The sequence below is a fragment of the Myxine glutinosa genome, chromosome 1 (genome assembly GCF_964187855.1).
Source record: "Myxine glutinosa chromosome 1, kmMyxGlut1.1, whole genome shotgun sequence".
Lineage (NCBI taxonomy): Eukaryota > Metazoa > Chordata > Myxini > Myxiniformes > Myxinidae > Myxine > Myxine glutinosa.
Genome location: NC_136261.1, coordinates 160,585,934 through 160,607,628, shown reverse-complemented (window position 1 = coordinate 160,607,628; position 21,695 = coordinate 160,585,934). Strand labels below are relative to the sequence as shown.

General features: G+C 44.1%; 1 protein-coding gene across 9 annotated transcripts in view; it reads right to left on the bottom strand.

Annotated features, from left to right (window-relative positions):
- LOC137430556 (angiopoietin-1 receptor) overlaps positions 1-21,695 on the bottom strand; it is a 352,893-nt gene that overhangs the window by 217,156 nt on the left and 114,042 nt on the right. For all 9 annotated transcript variants that reach the window (XM_078779299.1, XM_078779303.1, XM_078779309.1 and 6 more), the window contains exons 5-10: positions 15,680-15,811; positions 8,787-8,924; positions 7,716-7,835; positions 5,714-5,910; positions 5,433-5,583; positions 979-1,143 (exon numbers count right to left, since the gene is read on the bottom strand). In XM_078779299.1, coding sequence (XP_078635425.1) covers positions 979-1,143; positions 5,433-5,583; positions 5,714-5,910; positions 7,716-7,835; positions 8,787-8,924; positions 15,680-15,811 — 903 coding nt within the window. The remainder of the gene's footprint in view (positions 1-978; positions 1,144-5,432; positions 5,584-5,713; positions 5,911-7,715; positions 7,836-8,786; positions 8,925-15,679; positions 15,812-21,695) is intronic.

The following is a 21,695-nucleotide window of genomic DNA, read 5'->3' as shown; positions in this document are numbered from 1 at the left end:
GGACCCGAGGATGTGCCTTTTCAAGGTTTCATATTAATCGGACAATTACTTACCGAGCTATGTCCAAAAAACGATTCAACCAATCAGAGGGCAGCGAGCTATCACGTGTGCCGAACGTGGCGATCGGACTCTGCCTCGGACGGCACATTTGACAGCGTATTCATTTATTTCACGTTGGAAAACTATGTTGCCGTTAAACTATGTTTTAAAACGAATTCAAACTGCGATTAAATTAAAACGATTCATCGTAACTGCGATTTGCGAACTTCCGGACAGTGACGACTGTCCGGCAGCACGCTTTCCGGCAGCCAATCACAGAACGCTTTGTTGCGTAGGCGTGGCCGATGTGAGACGAGCGGAGCTGAGCGCGTTACGAGCTGACCCTGACCGCCATTACGGTACGGTTCGTAATTCGATTTCTTCCGGAGAAAATAATAATTTCTCGATTTCATATGCGCATTATTTCTCCCAATTCAGTCAGAGCGAAGGGCGGAAGCGAAGAGCGTTGTTTTTTTTGTTTACGGGCGTACGGGCGGGGTAGAGCGTACGGGTAGCGTTTTTTTTTTTTTTTGGCAAGGAACGGGCACCCACGTACGGGCAATGCCCTAGTTCTTCACAATTGAGAGATTGGGCCAAAACGATATATAGCAGGATATTTCAAAAGGATGTGGAAGGATTATGACAAAACATGGTGGATGAGTTGGTTAGCACACACGAACAAGCCAATTAGATGCTGGTTCAGATCCGGATCCAGATCAGGCCGATCAGTGTGATACAAAACGTAAACTGTTCAGCCTGGCAAAGGTGTGCGCTCCACCGACTGCCGTTCTCTTCGTCCAATATTTTCACAACAAATTGTGAGCTTTTGTGATGGAACATCCTGTGAACTTCACGACATATCTGATGATAAAATCAAAGAACTATGAAGCATTAATGTCGAATGATTTGACTAGAAACTCAATAAAAACAGAAGATTACCATCCATTGTTGTCCAACCAGTGAATGTGTCCTCCTCAGAACGATATTCCAGCTGGATGGATGTTATGGGGCCATCCCCAAAATATGGCTCAGCTCTTGGAAAGACTTTGAGTTTTCCAGGTCCAGTCTCAAGGACCTCAGGAGACTGTTGAGGAATTGGGGGAACTGGAGAAATGGGAGGTATCAAAGCATCAAGTTCACATGAATTCCAGGAAGGGTTCAGATTCATGGCTCCCAAAGATAACTATTTCAAATCAAACCTATTATAACATTGGATTTCAATACTTTCTAGCATGTTCTATTCTTTAGCAAGCGTGATTAGATAATCAGCTCAATACATGAAGTTGTATTCTATATTTGAATAGTCACATTGGTATTTTTGGTCATGGGGATGCTGGTGACATCCTTTTTTTTTTTTTTTCTCTACAAGATCGAGGCTCGTGTAAGTGCTAGCATTGATCACAAAAAGAGAAACTGACACATAAAACATATGATAAAGGGAGCGTGAGACAAGATGGAGAGCAGGGACGTCGGGAGATCTGTGGGAGGGAGCGGGCTTGGGGGGGAAGAGGCATGGGAAGGGTTGTTTCTTCATCCGATCATAAGGGGGGGGGGGGGTCGGTGGGAGAGGTAAAAAAAACACTTCGGCACTGCTAGGACTTCCAGGATAGAAGTCGGAATTTCAAAAAAGTGAATCTGGGGTGAATTAACGGGAGTAGAAAAGATCAAGGTTTTGGATGGGGGAAGATAAGAGATGGTTGTGAATAGCTGTTTTAAAGACCTGGAGGGAGGAGTGGGATTGAAGAGAGTGAGGGAGTTTGTTCCAGAGGCGGGAGAAAAGAGGAATGAAAGAGTGATGGTGAGCAAAGAGTCTTGATTTTGGCAGTTTCACCAGAAGAGGGTTGCTGGCAGATCTTGTGCGACCTGCAGGAATATTTGGGGGACAGAGCACAGAGAGAGCTGGGGGAGCAAGGCCGGAGAGGAGTCGGTAGAAGACAGAAATACCACCTACCTGCCTGCGGTGAGTGAGTGAAAGGCTCTCGGTATTAGCTTCATCGCAGGAGATTCCAACGATTCTGAAAGCTTTGGTTTCAACAGCGTGAAGCCGAGCGAGGTGTGAGGCAGGAGCACCGGCCCAGAGGGGACAACAGTAGTCCTTTGAGCTGCGGATGAAAGCCTTGTATGTGGTGAGGAGCTCAGGTGTGCCAAGGAAGGACTTTGCACGACAGAGGATGCCCAGTCAGCAACTGGCTTTGGAGGCCAGCTTGGAAATGTGATTTTCCCAGGAAAGATCATGGCAGATAGTGAGACCCAAAAGCTTGAGTGACAGAACTTCTGGAAGAGGATTGTTGAGAAAGTAGATGGGCGGGTTGTCCAGTCGGTCTTTTCAGAGAGACATAGTAAGAGTGTGAGATTTGTCAGGATTGAAAGACATGTTCCACTTGTTTGACCAGTCTGTGATTTTGTCTAGGTCTGCAGAGAGTGAGGAGGCTGCAGACTGCCGATCTGAGGGATGAGGTATGGAGCGGCAGAGAGTGGAGTCATCAGCAAAGAGATAAAGAGGATTTTCCAGAGAGTCGGATAGATCATTGATGGAGACCTAAAAAAGCACAGGGCCAAGAACACTGCCTTGGGGAACTCCAGCCTGAACAGGTAGAAAACCATTCAGGGCCACACGTTGACTACGACCAGAGAGGAAGTCCGCAAGCCATGCGTGGAGATTTCCATGGATACCATAGTAGGAAAGTTTGGAGAGCAGAGCTGGGTGCCAGACCGTATCGAAGGCACGTGATATGTCAAGGGAGACAGCTCTAATTTCCTGTTTGGCATGGAGGACCTCCATCCATTTTTGAGACAGCAGAAGCAACATGTCCAGATTCACATTGAAAGTCCAGATGTTCAGATGTTCAGATGTTCAGATGTCCAGATGTTCACATTGAAAGTGACCTGGTCTGAAACTAAATTGATGATCCGAGATCAAGCCATTGGAGAAGAGGAAGGATTTAATGTCAGAACCTTGCTGATTGCTGATCCATGACCTTGCTGATTATTGGGAGCAGGCTGATTGGTCTGTAGTTGCAACGATTTGCACCTTTTTTGTGTAAAGCTGTAATGTTGGCTGATTTCCAAGCAGATGGAAGATGACCTTGAGCAAAAGAGAGGGTGAAGAGAACAGAGAGAGGGTGAGATAGAGTGGCAGAGCAGGATTTTATGACCCGTGGGCTGATGCCGTCTGGTCCAGTTGCAGAATCAGAGTCGAGGTTTGACAAAAACGTCTCCACCTTGTCAGGAGAGAAAGACACAGAGTCCAGGAGCAGCTGGGTTCGACTGAGTATGGTGGGTACAGAGAGAGATGGGTTCGGGACACAATATTTTGAGGCAAACACAGAGTTGAGGCATTCGGCTTTTTCACGTGCGGTGTCAGCTGTATAGCCGTTTGAGGTAAGGGAGGGGATGGAGGGGGAATAAACACTCTTACAGGGGATGGAGGGGATGTATGGAGAGATCAATCAGGTTTGAGCGAAGGCCCTGGATGTTTGAGGTCCATACCGTTAAGGAGGAGGGAGGAGGAGCATCGGGGACATGACAGGGGAGGAGAAGGGTAGGGTAAGATGAGAGGTGAGAGGGGGGAGGTAGGGAGAGCTGTTGATAGTGTGTCAGAGATTGCAGAAGGATTAGGAGAAAGGCAAGGATGAGGAGGACAAATGGTTTGATGGTGATGGGAAGAGGCACAGTGAGGTGTTGCTTGAGAGGGGGGGGGGGGTAGATTTAGAAGGGGAGGGGCGAGTGGGGAGTCTCAGAGGGGAGGGGTGAGGGAGGAGTTTAGAAAGTGGATGATTAATGAAAAACTAACATTTATAACAAACAAGGTTTGTTGTGATTTTGAAGTCAGAGATCCGTTTGAAAACGATAGAGGAGGGGTGGAATGAAAGTGAGTTTAGAGAATGTAGAAAAGAATGACTGTGAGAGATTTATTTATTTATTTTTTGAAATGGAATGATTTGATGAGGAAATTGTAAAAAGCCTTTTAAATAGGAAGAAAAACAGTGTGTTGTAATAAACCACTGAATAAAACACTGCAGGGTAAAGTTTAAACATATTTAAACAAAATCGTGAAAAACAATGTGGGAAAAGTCCCTGAAGTGAGGGCATGGATCAGAGAAAGGAGAAAGGGTTAAATGAGATGGAGGAAACTAGAATTGGAAAGGCGAGTTTCAGCTGGAGATGGAAGGAAGAGGTGGAAGAAAAGGCGATGAAGGGGGTGGGGCGAGACAACAAGCACACGTGCCCACGAGGATAGAAGTAAATAATAATAATTTTTTTTGTATTTAAAACGTTAGACAAAGGGTAGATGTTCGGGGGAGAAGAGAAAATTTAAGAAATAAGCAATACAGCGAAGGAAAGAACTTAAATTCACAAAACACCGATTGGGGGAGGGAAGCCTAGAGAGACCGGGCGACGCACGCGGTGCGAACAGAAAACGATTAATTATACACAAGTTTGCACGAATTGCAAATCAACACTATCTAGAAACACACAGTAACACATGCACAATAAAATAACGAGTGGAAATTTGACAAAGACACAAATGGGAAAATACTTTAACTTTCATGCCGTGCAGAGGTCGAAGTCGCTTCCTCGCTCGAGGGACCGGAAAAAGAAGTCCCCTGAAACGGAAACAGAAGACCGGAAACGGAAGCGGAAGTTCTTTTCATAGGATTGCCCTGCGATTACAGCCACGATTGACCCGAGGGCATGCATCTTTTTTGTGTACAAAGTCAAGGCTCGTGGAGGAGCTGGAACACAGAATGGATCAGGATGCAATATAACAAAAGGTACAGCAGGAAGAGAGGGGTAAACACCAACAGCAGGGCTGAGGGACAAGATAGACGGAGACAAACAAACAAGTGATGCGGATAAGAATGAGGGGTAAGGGGAAGACGCAGGGGATGGACAAGATCGACACAGAAGCCAACTCTCAGGAAGAAAAAAACTGGAATTTTGGGGTAGGGTGGCGGTGGTTTAACGAAAATAGAAAGAATCATGCTTTTCGATGGGGGATGATTTGAGGCGGTGGTGAAGTTGGCTTGAAGACCTGGAGGTCTGGATTTTTAATCAATGATCCAGTTGTGACATTGTGATATGGTTATTCTTCACAGACTTAGCTTGGCTTCCAGGAAATTAGGATCCAAAAATTTAACTCATGCCTTCAGCCATATTTGGACCCAGAATTTCTGGGATGCCAGTCCAATATCCTCATGGCTAGGCTAAATTAAGCTCATTGAAAGTTTACTTGTATTGTGCAACTTCAACAGGATTACATGGAAATTGGATTTAAAAAAAGATTAGTCAGCATTACCATGACCTGGCCTTATCAAATCATTCTCATGACTTATGATATATTATACCGATGAATGCAAACAAATTCGAGGAAAATAAAATCCTATTTGTACCTTTGACATCTACATGGAAGGAGTGATGGGCTGAACCAGCATGCGTATGCACTCGGCATACCCACTCCCCAGCGTCACTGGACTGGACATGACCCAGATTTATGTAGGTGAGTGTCTTGTTCACGTACATATGTGTCACTGGGTGTCGGGGCTGGAGAAAGGGCAGATATAATGGGTGCAAATGATTATATTATCTGAGTTTCAATTCATTCATTAGTCTCCATATACCTCCATCTACACTCTTATGCATCCTTCCATGCAAATCCTCCGATCTCTCATACCCCTAAATGAGCTCCCGGTATGCGATCCCTTGATGGAGATGCGAAGAGTAAAGGTGATTTCCCAGGAGGCATTAAAACGATGTCTCCATGGACAGGCAGTGGCCAGCCTGTGGCCAAACACTGCAAATAAGCATCTTGGCCCAAATTTGTCTCCACCAGGGTTGAGACTTTCAAGATGGAAGGAGCACGGAGTGTGCCTATATGATGGGATAAACGTCAGAGGTACATTTCAGGGAGCATGCTTGAAAAAAATAGAAAACAAAATTTTGAAGCTCCATATTCATTCATTTATATTTTCATGCATCCCAAGCTCTATGAATGTCCAAGATATTTCCTCCAATTAAGGGCCAGGATAACTATTTGAGCCACTCTTGAATGGAGTGCAGCCTTCAACCTACATACACTACATGACCAAAAGTATGTGGACACCCGAACATCACACATCTCATTCCAAAATCATGGGCATTAATATGGAGTTGGTCCCCCCTTTGCTGTTATAACAGCCTCCACTCTTCTGGGAAGGCTTTCCACTGGATGTTAGAACATTGCTGCGGGGATTTGCTTCCATTCAGCCACAAGAGCATAAGTGAGGTCGGGCACTGATGTTGGACGATTAGGCCTGGCTCGCAGTCGGCATTCCAATTCATCCCAAAGGTGTTTGATGGGGTTGAGGTCAGGGCTCTGTGCAGGCCAGTCAAGTTCTTCCATACCGATCTCAACAAACCATTTCTGTATGGACCTCGCTTTGTGCGTGGGGGGCATTGTCATGCTGAAACAGGAAAGGGCCTTCCCCAAACTGTTGTCACAAAGTTGGAAGCACACAATCGTCTAGAATGTCATTGTATGCTGTAGCGTTAAGATTTCCCTTCACTTGAACTAAAGGGCCGAGCCCGAACCATGAAAAACAGCCCCAGATACGTATTCCTCCACCAAACTTTACAGTTGGCACTATGGATTCGGGCAGCTAGCGTTCTCCTGGCATCTGCCAAACCCAGATTCGTCTGGCGGACTGCCATATGGTTAAGCATGATTCATCACTCCAGAGAACGCATTTCGACTGCTCCAGAGTCCAATGGCTGCAAGCTTTACATCACTCCAGCCGAAACTTGGCATTGCGCATGGTGATCTTAGGCTAGTGTGCGGCTGCTCAGGCATGGAAACCCATTTCATGAAGCTCCCGATGAACAGTTGTTGTGCTGACGATGCTTCCAGAGGCAGTTTCGAACTTGGTAGTGAGTGTTGCAACCGAGGACAGATGATTTTTTACGCGCTTCAGTACTCCGCAGTCCCGTTCTGTGAGCTTGTGTGGCCTATCACTTTGCGGCTGAGCCGTTTGTGTTTCTCGACGTTTCCACTTCACAATAACAGCACTTACAGTTGACCGGGGCAGCTCTTGCAGGGCAGAAATTTGACAAACTGACTTGTTGGAAAGGTGGCATCCTATGACGGTGCCACGTTGAAAGTCACTGAGCTCTTCAGTACGGCCCATTCTGCTGCCAATGTTTGTCTATGGAGATTGCATGGCTGTGTGCTTGATTATATATACCTGTCAGCAATGGGTGTGGCTGAAACAGCCGAATCCACTAATTAGAAGGGGTGTCCACATACTTTTGGTCATGTAGTGTAGCTATTGTAGTGGATATGCCAAAAGTAACTCACATGTTCATCAGATCATCAAGGAAGTGCTAATGCAATTCAAACTCAATTTGAATCACTTTGGATCAATTCATATGTGACATAAAGCAGCACATTTTTCCCAGGAAGCAGCACACATTTTACCGTTTTCTGAACGATAACAACAACAAGAACTGTCACTTAATTCCTCGTGTTCACAAAGAAGAATGGATAATTAGAGCTGAACATGTTTTTTTGAAGATAGTAAGCACATGGAAAAAAAGGGTATGACAGCCAGCTGGAAGTAAAAATGTGAAACACATTTTAAAATTTCATTCTGTGACTTAAGATGGATGGTATGAAAAGGTCTATGGCCAGTAGTCAGTACCAGGATGAGAACATGTATGGCCGTGAGGGCAGATGCATCCCTGGTGTCGATCACAGTGCTGCTGAGGGGTACATCGGCATTGTAGACGGCAATTGGGCCCAAATGAATCATCAACACATTCTGTTGCACACAACATGAAAAATCCACACATTTAATGAACTCTTTCGTACTTTTGCACTTTTCCTAATTAGAGACAAAAACGTATTTAATGGCCACAAATATTCCCATGTTCTTGTGGGGTTAGCCTTGGGAAGCTTGGCCCAAGTCTCACAAATCGGCTGGCCAGGTCTGACATTCGACAAAGGTTAGTGCACGAATTAGAATTTGGCCATGGTGCCAGTGATAGCTTGCCTATTGTTAGCGAAGTACACCATTGCGTAAGATCTTTAATGTCCACCAACTAATGCCAGCAGCCGGACGCCCGTTTAATGCCCATTCGAGGGACCGCACACACATTAATGAATCACCCTGCCTGTGAAACACCAGGATGTCAGTTTATAGCTGGGTCGGGATTCAATCCCAGACAAGGCAGCTTAAAAGCGAGTACATGTACCACAAGGCCATCCTGCCAGCCCAATTATAGCCAAAATGGCATTGTTGTTGGCACAATAAAATAATGGCACAATAAAAAACAAAATTGCATGCAATATGTAAACGTGTAAATGACTCCATTTTAATGGGTGAGGTCCACCAAGGCCCGCGGACAGCCACCTAGGTGCACAGAAAGTCACGCCAGACCCTTGGGAACCCGCCTATTAGAACCTGCTTGAGCCTGCATAAAGGTTTCTGAGATCCCGGGAACCCTCTGGGACACCAAGAACCTGCTTTTGGAGCAAGCATTGTTTGTGCCAAGTATAGGTCTTTAAAGAAGACATATGGTGGCATGAAAAGGTTACTGTCATAGAAAGATGGTCATTTAATGCAACTGATTGCTCCAAAAAAGTGCTCTATAATCAGATAATTTACTTCAGCACAATTTTTGAAAGTAGTGCCTTCCATTTATATGTTATCAGTGTGTCCTCAATTTTTAATGATGCATAGTGTAAAATAAATTGCCCGGCAAATATATACCTTTGTCGCAACGTGGCCCAGTCCAGCCAGAAACACAAGAACAGCCATAAGGGGCATCCTGGCACACACGGATTCCAGCGCAGAGTGGTCGAGAACAAGGTATGCGGCACTCAGGCCCCACACCCAGCTGTGCACAGGCTGTGTAAGGGAGTGAGAATAATGTGCAAAATGGGAAAATAAAGGCCAATATTATTGTACCTATACTATATAATTGTACCTATGAATATTCTCTTCTTAGCAAGATTGACGTTCATGTAGAGAGAAGTGAGATAGGGCAAAAGGGCAACAAACTAACAGTAGAAACAACACCCGGATGCAAATAATGACCAGGAAATTATATATATATATATATATATATATATATATATATATGAAGAGAGACAGAGACAGAGACAGAGAGAGAGAGAGAGAGAGAGAGAGAGAGAGAGAGAGAGAGAGAGAGAGAGAGAGAGAGAGAGAGAGAGAGAGAGAGAGACTGAGAGAGACTGAGACTGACTTTTAAACTTTTTATTATAAAAGTATAAAACAAGAGTACCACCAAAGGCAATTAATCCAGGAAAATCAGTAAAATCATAGAAATCCCGAAAGGAAAAAACAATCAGTGCACTGCAAACCAAGCAACAGAAAAGGTGCAAATACCAAAAAAACACGAGGAGAAAATCTAGGCATAATTTCTAAACTAGGCATAATTTTATATGTACAAATTTACAATCGCATCTGCAACCATGAGGAGAGACGGAAGAAAGAAAGAGTAGGTCAAGACCAGGGGGAGAAAAAAGCCGGCAAGGAGAAGCATGGAACAGTGTATAAGAAACACCCGCACTCTATTATAAAGAAATTAACAATTTGTTATCTTGGACCTCACAAATCCCTCCAACACACCAGGTCGCAACAAAATTTGCAAGGTCGTTTGCAGTTTGGGCACAGCCAAATTCAAGCTTGAGCCTTGCTGACACCAACGAACTAAAAAACACCATAATACTGCATTCCTGCATGGGTCTGCCGCCCAGCTTCGCCTTCCGCGACAGGTATACGGCCAGTTTAGCGGTAGCGGTTAGGAACCCGAATACAATAGATGTGGTTCCCTTTTTGGGAGGAAAGCCAAAGATGTAAGCTTTCAAAGAAAAGGTAACCCGCAATCTATGGGAAATAAAATTTAACCAATGAAACAAAGGAGAAAGTCTTTCACAATTAATGAAAGCATGAAACAAATCTTCCCTCACCGGACAAAAGGGGTAACAGCCGGAAATGGGGGGAAAAAAACGAATGACAGCATTTGAAGGAACAATCCAGTGGGCCAAACGCCACTGAAGGTCACCTGTTCTTTTAGAAATAAGTCCAGCATACATTGTATCCCATAAAGGCTCAGAGGGGGGACCGGGAGGCAAGAGTCCTTTCCACCGGGTAACCCCAGCTAGAGGTGGGTCCCCAAGAAGAAGTTTCACACAAGACCTATAAATACTCTTGCTGCTCATAGCATGGAAGGGGGGTGACCCTGCGCTCATGGGGGGCAGATCGTTTGGGGCAAAAGCCACAACTAATTTTGGAACTGTGGGCTCAACCTCTGCATCCTGGGTCCAATGTAGGCCTAGCTGGTGGCCTCTTCGGATCACCGCTCTTAGTATGTTCCCGATTTGCCTCCTGGACCGAACACCTGTTAGGTCCGCCAGCTCGTTCGCAGGCTTCCATCCCTGTCCAGAGTCGTGCCGGAGATGACACACTTTCAGGATGTTGGCCGCTATAAAATGCTGGCAGAAGTCGCGACTCCTCGGGATATCGGGGAAAGGTGGGTTGAAAAATAAAGGCTCGTGTGCATACATGTTAGTGCCATACGAGTCTGTTTGGCGACTTATCGAAACGCCCTGCCAGGCATTCAAGAGGCTCTGATAAAAGACTGGAAGCAAAGATGTATCGACGTGTTGAAGGTTGGTCAGGAAAAGTTCCTGTCCGTATCCGAGCCTCCCAGCTCGTTGAAGAATGGAGCAGGCCAAGGGCTTTCCTGGTAGGTGTTCTGCATAAAGCAAGCGTTGGATGGAGCGGAGCCGGAAGGCCAACAGGCGGCATTTCACGTCGACTAGGCCATGACCACCCTCGGCCGAGGGACAACATATGGCGCTGGGTCGAAGCCAGTGGTAGCCTCCCCCCAAAAAAATCCACCAGTTTCCTCTGGATAGCTTGGAGCAAAACCTCCGGTGGTTGCAGGCAGATGAACCGGTGCCAGAAAAGGGTAGTGACGAGGTTGTTGACAACTAGCACGCGACCCTTATAGGAAAGGTGGGGTAGAGCTCTTTTCCATCGGCTGAAACGCCCATCTACCTGGTCAATAATCCTGTCCCAATTGTTCTGGGCATACTGAGGAGGACCGAGGAAGACGCCCAAATACTTGATGCCATTGTTTGCCCACACTAGCTCTGCAGGAAGGGGAGGTGGTGGTAATAACGGTGGTACAGGTAAGTCATTTTTTGGAAAGGGGAACCACAGGCCTTGCTTTTCCCCCAATTACACCTTAATGATGAGGCAAGGTTGAAGTCCGACAAACACGTTGCCATGGCGTCACTGTCGCATTTTCTTTTTATAATGACACATAGGTCGTCGGCATAAGCAGACAGGGTCAAAGGTAGGTGTCCTGGAGAAAGGACAAGTCAGGGATATCCTTTCTGAGGGCGATCAAGAGAGGCTCCAAGATGAGGGCGAATAATAGACCTGAAAGTGGACAACCTTGCCTTACCCCTCTCTGAACCTTTATGGGTGAGCAAAATTCGTTGTTAACTTTGATCAAGCTGGAGATGTTTGCATATAACAAAGCTATGTAGGCTCTAAAATTAGCACCGAGCCCACAAGCTTGTAACACATGACACAAAAACTCATGATCAATGCTATCAAAGGCCTTTGCAAGGTCAAGAAACACCAATCCAAAATCCTCTTTGACACATTTACCGGTTAACAAATCTCTGATTAGGAATATGTTGTCGTAGATGGATCTGCCAGGGATGCTGCAACTTTGATCAGGTGACACAAGATCACCAATAACTGTCTTCAACCGGTTCGCAAGGACCTTGGAAAACAGTTTGTAATCCATGCACAACAAAGAGATCGGACGCCAGTTTGACAGGTGTCGGAGATCGCCAGTCTTGGGTAGCAGGCAGAGTACTGCTCTTCTAAAACTGAGCGGTAATTCTCTGGACAAAAGAGACGCATCCAGAACATTGAGCAGCTCTGGGCCCAAAATGTCCCAGAATGCCGAAAGAAATTCGGCGGGTAGGCCATCGATGCCAGGGGCCTTTCCCGACTCCATCTCAGCAAGTGCACCGGTTAGCTCTGGAAGGGTAATTGGAGCATCAAGTTCTAGACGTTGGGCCTCAGCCACAGAAGGAAGATGAGAGGTCAAAACATTCATCATTTCGTGACAAACTGTTTTGGCCTTGAAAAGATCAGAAAATAAATCGATTACATTTAATCTTATATCACTTGGATTTGTTAGGATGTTCCCCCCTGGGTCCAAAACCGAAGATATAAGTCGTGCCGGTTTCTCTACAGTTTCTAGGTGAAAGAAAGACTTAGTTGGGGTATCTGAAACCTTTATATTCTGTATTCTTAACCTGACCATTGTGCCCGCTACTTTTTCATGGATCAAATCCCTTAATTGGGCCTTCTTCTCGAGTAGCAACCGATAGTTCACTGCATTGCTCTCATTGGCCAACTTGCCCTCTAACCTTAAGATATCTGCTTCCAAGCAAGCCATCGTGATATGTTTTACATTGGTACAGTGTGAATTAAATTGTTGACAAAATACTCGAATTTGGGCCTTTAGGTTGTCCCACCAAAGACTAATTGAGGAGTAAGAAGATTTTTTAGTACTCATTTCAGCCCAGAAATCACGAAAGGAGTCTGTAAATAAACTATCTTCTAAAAGTTTAACGTTAAACTTCCAGTAACTATTTCTGCATGTGGGTCGAGGAAAAGAAAGATCTAAGGTTACCATATGGTGGTCTGAAAACAATGACGGAAAACAACCCCAAGAAACCACGACGTTCCTAAAGGGTACGTTAATGTACCAGCGGTCGAGTCTTGCCGAAGACACCCGGCACATCTTGCCGAAGACACCCGAAAAATTGGCACATCGACACCAGGTATACTGGGCTACGTTGGGGTGATGCAATCGTCAAACATCCAGTAGACCGGCCGTCTTAAAGAAACGGGATAGGTCCGCATGGGACTCGGGGTGGGGTTCTGCAGAATTTCTGTCCTTCGAAGGGTCAAAGGTGCAATTAAAGTCACCACCAATGCACACACATTGGTCGAGATCAACTGATTTCAGGTGGTTTACCATGGAGGTGAAGAAAGCCTTTCGGTCCCTGCTCTCACTAAGTGCGTACACATTGAAAATGGTGCAGCGGAAGTTTTGGTGTACAAGCTGAAGGGAAATAAGCCGGCCTTTTATGACTTCCTGAAAATAGCAAGACTCAAAAGCTAGACCTGGCTTAAGAAAAAACCCAACCCCAGCAGATGAGGCTGACAGATTGCTAAAATAGCATTGTCCTTTATGCTATTTCTGATCGAAAATTTAGCGTGTTTAAGGCGGGTAGGCCATTAAGGCGGTTAACATAGGCTTAACACCCGGATGTTTGCCTGTCTGTGTGTCACCAGAAGGCTTCACCCATTTGAAAGTTTGGCACCAGTTATGTTCCACGTTAGGTGTGATGTGGGTCTCTTGCAGTAAAATAACATTTGCCTTTTTACGATCAAACAAGTTTTTAACTTGGGCCTGACGGAGGTGAGTTGCACCCCCACCATTCATATTTAAGGTCGCAAAGGAAATGTTTTTCATTCCGTGTTAATGAAATCGACCTGTGCTTGGGAACACTCTGCACCTGCTCGGGTAACAAACTTTCTTAATCTGTGGAATTGAGATCTCGTCAGGTCAAAATCCTCATGCGCTTTGATTATTGACTTTGCGGTGCAAATTAATGCTGCCAAGTCAGGGAAATAGTCTTTAATTACAATGTTGCGGTGACGATACGTTTCGTTAAGGAAGGTAAAAATGAGTTGAGGGGGTACCTGTGAGTGACCTGTCATCGATTGTGACAGCTTGGTTGCCTCAATGTCATCCTCGGACTCAGACACGTCAGATAACATGTCGTCAGGTTCTGGGGTATTACCCGCTGCCCCCGCGGTCTTGTCTGGAGGCACCTTCACAAGTTTCCCAAGGTGTTCCCGAGAGCACTCGTTAACACTTTGGTGGATATTTGTATCTGGGGTTGGAGCTTGGGTTTGAGATCCCAGCAAACTCAGATTTACCGGCCCCGTTTGTACAGTGGGAACGTTTATTGAATCCATAGTCTGCTCGGTATTTAAAGGGGGGACAAGCGGAAAAACATTTCCCAGCTCGGAAATGGTAATACTTTCACTGGAGGTTTCGCACTCGGAAACTTCCAGGTGAGAGGTACAAATTTTATTTTTTGGCTCATTTACATAATGAGACTCGCTGGTGTCATTGACAACGGTATTCATGTACTCAATTAGTGAGGGAATGTCAGAGGGACACTCGGACACATGTGCACCGGGAATGGTGCCGCCCATGACCGCCTTCTTTGCAGCACCAGCGAAATTGCTTGGCACTGGTGCTCTTCGCTTTTTAGAATACACTATGGATTCTTCATTCATGAGTTCGGGAAAGGGGGCATTGCTAGTTGTGTCAGTCACATCGGTGGGTGTCATCACATTGGAATCGGAAAGCACCGGTGTGTCAGACGACTCAGTCGGTTGTCAGAAGGTACGGTCGGGGTGTCAGAAGGTACGGTCCGGAGCAATAGGGCAAAGGGAACAGAGCAAAATGCCGGCGAGCGAGAGGTTTTACTTGCCATCACGTGACGTCAGCCCTCCCCTCCTCCAACCAGCGGTGCCCCTTGACCTCACAAATCTTCCGATCGCGTTGGTGTCCTCTCATTGGCCGAGCGCTTTTTGCCCTTCATGTCATGCCATCGGTCGGTGCCCAATCAGTATGTCGCTCCTTCCACTAATCACGGGGAAGCTTTCTGCCCTTCCCCTGACCAATCACACGTCCTCCCCTACTCTGTCAATCGGTGACCTGCTTGTTGCTCGCCCCTCCCCCTCCTGTCAATCACGAGTTCTCCTGGGCGTGGCTCTCGGCTCGCCTGTGCGATGTCTGCCTGCCATGGCGCCGTAGTGTGCGGTCGCTTGCTGTCTGTTCTTTCGTCAGTCATTATGAGAGGAGATTTAATTAGTGTGTGGACTAATGGATCTATCTACTGTATAAGAGTGCGTTGCCATACGGGACACCAGGATAATCGCAGAGGGGACGACACACAATGGAATCTTATCCTTATTCCCTAATTCTAGTTACCAAGCCCCGCCCCCTCGTGGCGGGGACACAGATCCAACTTATCCGACATCCGGTCTACAGAACTTATTACATTGAGATTCTCTAGCATGACAGACGAAGCACTTACCTATGCAGATCTACCTAAATCCATATATGCCTACCCAACCGACATAACAATATGTTATTCCACATGGAGAGTTCTTTACAATGAGCCATGTCTCAATTTTTTTCTATTCAGTGCTTTTGGAGATATAGAGGTGCAAAGGTCTTCGGTTTTTCCAAGATGGCGCCCATAACACGTGACCTATGACGTCATAATTATCATTTTTTTAAATCCTACAGGTGGAGTTGCACCTATGGTGAAAACATCCTGTCAATCGGACCAACGGGTGCAGAGAAAATCATATTTATTTTGTGCGGACAAACAAACACAGACAAACAGACAAACAAACGGACTCAAATGCAATACCCTCTCCTCAGGCAAGGGTAACAATATAATAGAGACAGTTAACAGTGAAACTGGATGTAGATTCGAATGAGTAAAACAAACCAATATGGCAGGTAGATCCAGTAAAGCCAGGAGCACAGATGCATTTCCCAGTCTCAGTATTGCAAATACCCCCATTAAGACAGCCTGGACAACGCTTTTCACAGTTGCTCCCCCAACGTCCTGCTTCACAATCTGCAATAGAGCAGAATTATGTAGTGATCTTGAAAATATATTGAAAAAACATTAGGAATTGTTTTGTAAAAATGCAGCCTGTCAAACATGACAAGAAGTTATCATCATCTTCTTATACTACAAGAGAGATGTTTGCCTGTCTGTGTGTCACCATTTTTCTCAGAGATGGCCAAACAGATCCCCATGTACTGTCTTTGTCTTTCCCTCGTGGTCCCCATGTACTGTCTTTGTCTTTCCCTCGTGGTCCCCATGTGCTGTCTTTGTCTTTCCCTCGTGGTCCCCATGTACTGTCTTTGTCTTTCCCTCGCGGTCCCCATGTGCTGTTTTTGTCTTTCCCTCGCGGTCCCCATGTACTGTCTTTGTCTTTCCCTCGTGGTCCCCATGTACTGTCTTTGTCTTTCCCTCGCGGTCCCCATGTGCTGTTTTTGTCTTTCCCTCGCGGTCCCCATGTGCTGTCTTTGTCTTTCCCTCGCGGTCCCCATGTGCTGTCTTTGTCTTTCCCTCGCGGTCCCCATGTGCTGTTTTTGTCTTTCCCTCGCGGTCCCCATGTACTGTCTTTCCCTCGCGGTCCCCATGTACTGTCTTTGTCTTTCCCTCGCGGTCCCCATGTACTGTCTTTGTCTTTCCCTCGCGGTCCCTATGTGCTGTCTTTGTCTTTCCCTCGCGGTCCCCATGTACTGTCTTTCCCTCGCGGTCCCCATGTACTGTCTTTGTCTTTCCCTCGCGGTCCCCATGTGCTGTTTTTGTCTTTCCCTCGCGGTCCCCATGTACTGTCTTTGTCTTTCCCTCGCGGTCCCTATGTGCTGTCTTTGTCTTTCCCTCGCGGTCCCCATGTGCTGTCTTTGTCTTTCCCTCGTGGTCCCCATGTACTGTCTTTGTCTTTCCCTCGCGGCCCCCATGTGCTGTCTTTGTCTTTCCCTCGTGGTCCCCATGTGCTGTTTTTGTCTTTCCCTCGCGGTCCCCATGTGCTGTTTTTGTCTTTCCCTCGCGGTCCCCATGTACTGTCTTTGTCTTTCCCTCGTGGTCCCCATGTACTGTCTTTGTCTTTCCCTCGCGGTCCCCATGTGCTGTTTTTGTCTTTCCCTCGCGGTCCCCATGTGCTGTTTTTGTCTTTCCCTCGCGGTCCCCATGTACTGTCTTTCCCTCGCGGTCCCCATGTACTGTCTTTGTCTTTCCCTCGCGGTCCCCATGTGCTGTTTTTGTCTTTCCCTCGCAGTCCCCATGTACTGTCTTTCCCTCGCGGTCCCCATGTGCTGTTTTTGTCTTTCCCTCGCGGTCCCCATGTACTGTCTTTGTCTTTCCCTCGCGGTCCCTATGTGCTGTCTTTGTCTTTCCCTCGCGGTCCCCATGTGCTGTTTTTGTCTTTCCCTCACGGTCCCCATGTACTGTCTTTGTCTTTCCCTCGCGGTCCCTATGTGCTGTCTTTGTCTTTCCCTCGCGGTCCCCATGTGCTGTTTTTGTCTTTCCCTCGCGGTCCCCATGTACTGTCTTTCCCTCGCGGTCCCCATGTACTGTCTTTGTCTTTCCCTCGCGGTCCCCATGTGCTGTTTTTGTCTTTCCCTCGCGGTCCCCATGTACTGTCTTTCCCTCGCGGTCCCCATGTACTGTCTTTGTCTTTCCCTCGCGGTTGTCAGCTCTTTCACGAGCCTCGATTCAGTATAGAAAAAAAAAAAAAAAAAAAAAAAAAAAAAAAAGACCTTCGTCAAACTTTCAGAGGTTCATCAATGAGTGCTGGGAAGAGTTTTCGGCAACAAAGTTTTGAAAATTTTGAAAGAAAATGATCGATTGAACATTTAGCTTTCATATTGCAGATATCGATTCCTAATGATACTGTCTCAACCTGAGTAGATCTTAACGGTGATTAGCTGAATTATGTTGCCGTAGCAACTATCATCTCAGTAACTTGACTTGTGTATGTGATATTTCAAAAGCCGTTCAAGATTTAGCTTTCATATTACACAGATCCATTCCTTATACCACCCAAAAAGTGGGGGACCTAGAGTACCAGCTCCTTATTTCACGAAACATAGTTTAGGAATTGTTTTGTAAATCCTATTCATAGTGTTTGTTACATAGTGTTTGTTACAACATAGTGTTTGTTACTTGTGAAAATCTAAGATTTTTCAAGTACATTGGTCAGTCTTGTGCGTTATTACTTGGCAAAAAAAATATTTTTGACAAGTACGTTGATCACTCTGGTTTGTGCGTTTCAGTGTTTGTTTGTCTGTCCGCTCACGTATACTTGCCGACAGGTCACAATTTTAAACTGATCTTTACGAAACTTCACCAAATGGTAGAGTTCATAGTCCGACAAAATCTTGTATATTTTTGAGATCAAAAAGTCAACATAGGCGAATGGTCAACCACTTTTTTCGAATTTCTAAAATCCTCAATTTTCATCAGATTGACTTGAAATTTGAATAGGATTAACACATCAGCAAACTGAATTCAACCACGAACTATTTAGCAGATCAGCATAGGCCAAAAGGGCAACATAGGCCGAAAGGTCAACAACCTATTCAGATTTCTAAAATCCTCAATTTTCATCCGATTGCCTTGAAATTTGAATAGGATTAACACATCAGCGAACTGAATTCAACCACCAACTATTTTTGAGATCAACATAGGCCAAAGGTCAACCTTTTTTTTCAAATCTCTAAAATCCTCAATTTTCATCTGATTGACTTGAAATCTGAAGAGGATTTGCATATCAGCTTACTGAAACCAACCACTAACTCTTTTTGAGGTCAACATAGGCCAGATTTCTAAAATTGTCAATTTTCAACAGATTAACTTAAAATTTGAAGACGATATGCATATCTGGTCACTGAATTCAACCCCCAACTATTTTTGAGGTCAACACAGGCCAAAAGGTCAACATAGGCCAGATTTCTAAAATACTTAATTTTTATTCAATGAACCTGAAATTTGAATAGGATTTTAATATCAGCTTACTGAAACCAACCACTAACTATTTTTGAGGTTAATATAGGCCAAATTTTTTTAAATTGTCAATTTTCATCCGATTAACTTAAAATTTGAAGACGATATGTATATCTGGTCACTGAATTCAACCACCAACTGTTTTGGAGACCAACATAGGCCAAAAGGTCAACATAGGCCAAAAGTTCAACACTTTTTTCAAATTTCTAATTTCCTCAATTTTCATCTGATTGACTGAAATTTGAATAGGATTTACATATCAGCAAACTGAATTCAACCACCAACTATTTTGGAGATCAGCAGAGGCCAAAAGTTCAACATAGGCCAAAAGTCATCAACCATTTCAAATTTCTAAAATCCTCAATTTTCATCCGATTAACTTGGAATTTGAATGGGATTTACAAATCAGCAAACTGAATTCAACCACCAACTATTTTTGAGATCAACATAGGCCAAAAGGTCAACACAGGCCAAAGGTCAACCACTTTTTCACATTTCTAAAATCCTCAATTTTCATCCGATTGACTTGAAATTTGAATAGGATTTACATATCAGCAAACTGAATTCAACCACCAACTATTTTGCATATCAACATAGGCCAAAAGGTCAACATAGGCCAAAAGGTCAACAACCATTTCATATTTCTAAAATCCGCAATTTTCATCCGATTGACTTGAAATTTGAATCGGTTTTTCATATCAGCGAACTGAATTCAACTACCAACTATTTTTGAGATCAACATGGGCCAAAAGGTTAACATAGGTCAAAGGTCAACCTTTTAAAAAATATATCTAAAATCCTCAATTTTCATCCGATTGACTTGAAATCTGAATAGGATTTGCATATCAGGTCACATAATTCAACCACCAATTATTTGTGAAGTCAAAAGAATGCTCTTCCGAGTGCCAATCTACTTTGTTTTGTTTTGCCAAGTGTCGCTCTATGAGTAATTTTTCATTCTGTCTGTCTATCAGTCGCCTACAGGTCACAATTTTCAACCGATCTTCACAAAACTTCACCAAATGGTAGAGTTGGTCATAAGTAATAAGCCTATTGTTTTCGGGGTCAAAAAGTCAATCGGTCAACATAGGCCAAAGGTCACAAACTTTAGATTTCTTTCTAAAATCTTTTTAGATTTCTAAAATCCTCAATTTTTGTCCGATTGATTTGAAATTTTAAGAGGATTTGCATATCTGGACACTGAATTCAACCACCAAGTATTTTTGAGGTCATCATAGGCCAACAACTTATTTTAGGAATTCCGCAAGTATTGTGCTATGCACGACATATTTCTTGTTACTTGCAAAATCGAAGATTTTTCAAGTATATTGGTCAGTTGCGTTTGTTATTCCGTCAGTTTGTTTGCCTGTTTGTCACCGGCCTACAGGTCACAATTCTAAACTGATCGTCACGAAACTTCACCAAGTTGTAGAGGTGGTCACAAATGAGAAGCCTATTGATTATGAGGTCAAATGGTCAAAGGTCAACTCAGGGTCAAATTTCCAACATCAATTTTCATCTGGAAAACCGTCAATTTTCAACCGATTGACTTGAAAATAGAACAGCATTTGCATATTGCCTCACTGAATTGGGAAACGTACTATTTTTGAGTTCAAATGGTCAAAGGTCAACTCAAGGTCAAACTTCCAAAATCATCAATTTTCATCTGAAAAACCATCAATTTTAATCCCATTGACTTGGAAATTGAACAGCATTTGCACATTTAGTGAATAAATTGGGAAACTAACTATTTTTGAGATCAAACATTCAAATTAAGGTCAAACTTCCAAAATCATCAATTTTCATCTAAGAATCGTCACTTTTCATCCTATTTACCTGAGCTTTGATCAAGATCGTCAATTTTGATCTTGATGAAATGGACAATTTGCTGAATCAATTGCAACCTTTTTCGGGGGTGGAGGGGGGGGGGGTGGATTGTGTAAGTATCATGCTCTGCATGACATCTTCTTGTTTGTTTGTTTGTTTGTTTTGTTTGACTTCTAAGCACTCCTGAACCCCTGGATAGAATGAGTTGAAAGTTGGTGGTTGTACTAGGGGCGTGCCAGGAAGGTTTTAGGATGCCCAGGAGGGTTTATATTATCTCATCTTAACTCGTACATAAGGACAGATTATTTGCTAGTTTGCAAAGATTATTAAGGAAGTTATTTTCAAAAATGAAACGTGATTAGCAATGCTATATCCACCAGCACTATATCAAATACAAAACAGCATCACTAATGAAGGAAAGCACTGAACAGGACCTTTACATTTACAAAAGCAGTCTTGGACAAAAAGTATTTTACCCAAATCTCAGTCTTTCCGGTTTATCCCTTATTGGTCAATTTATTTGTTCTAATCACAAATGATGTGATGAATAATCTGTGAAAATGTCATCGAGATTGATTAATATATTCTGCATGTGCCTTGAAAATGATAATATTAAATATACACTCTAATGTACATATTCAATTTTGCTAAAATGTATTTGTTACTCAATCATTAACTGCTAGCCCTGTGGTGAAAGCTCTCAAAAGGTGCAAGGTGTAAAAATCAGTTCAGCCATTTCATTAAACCATCTGAATCTGTATCATAAAGGCATGCCATTGTACAGACTTGGCATTTAATATGGAATATTTTTTTTGTGGGGGTGAACTTACTTTTCAAGATGTCTTAGAACCAAAAGTTCATTGGAATTATGTTGAAATTATTCTAGATTTGGTTAATGTGACCTTTAAAAGAAACAAAAACCACATTTGAAATTTCGAAACAAATAAATTGATCCTTGAAAGTGATGTAAACTGATATCGAACTCAATTCATGGACAGTATTGTGTTAAACCTCTGTACGTTTTCCAGAAGTATCTCTATTTTGCACATTAGCCAAAAAATTTTTTTTTTTAAACAAAAGTTAAATTACGACTGGGATTACAGACAGTAAAATT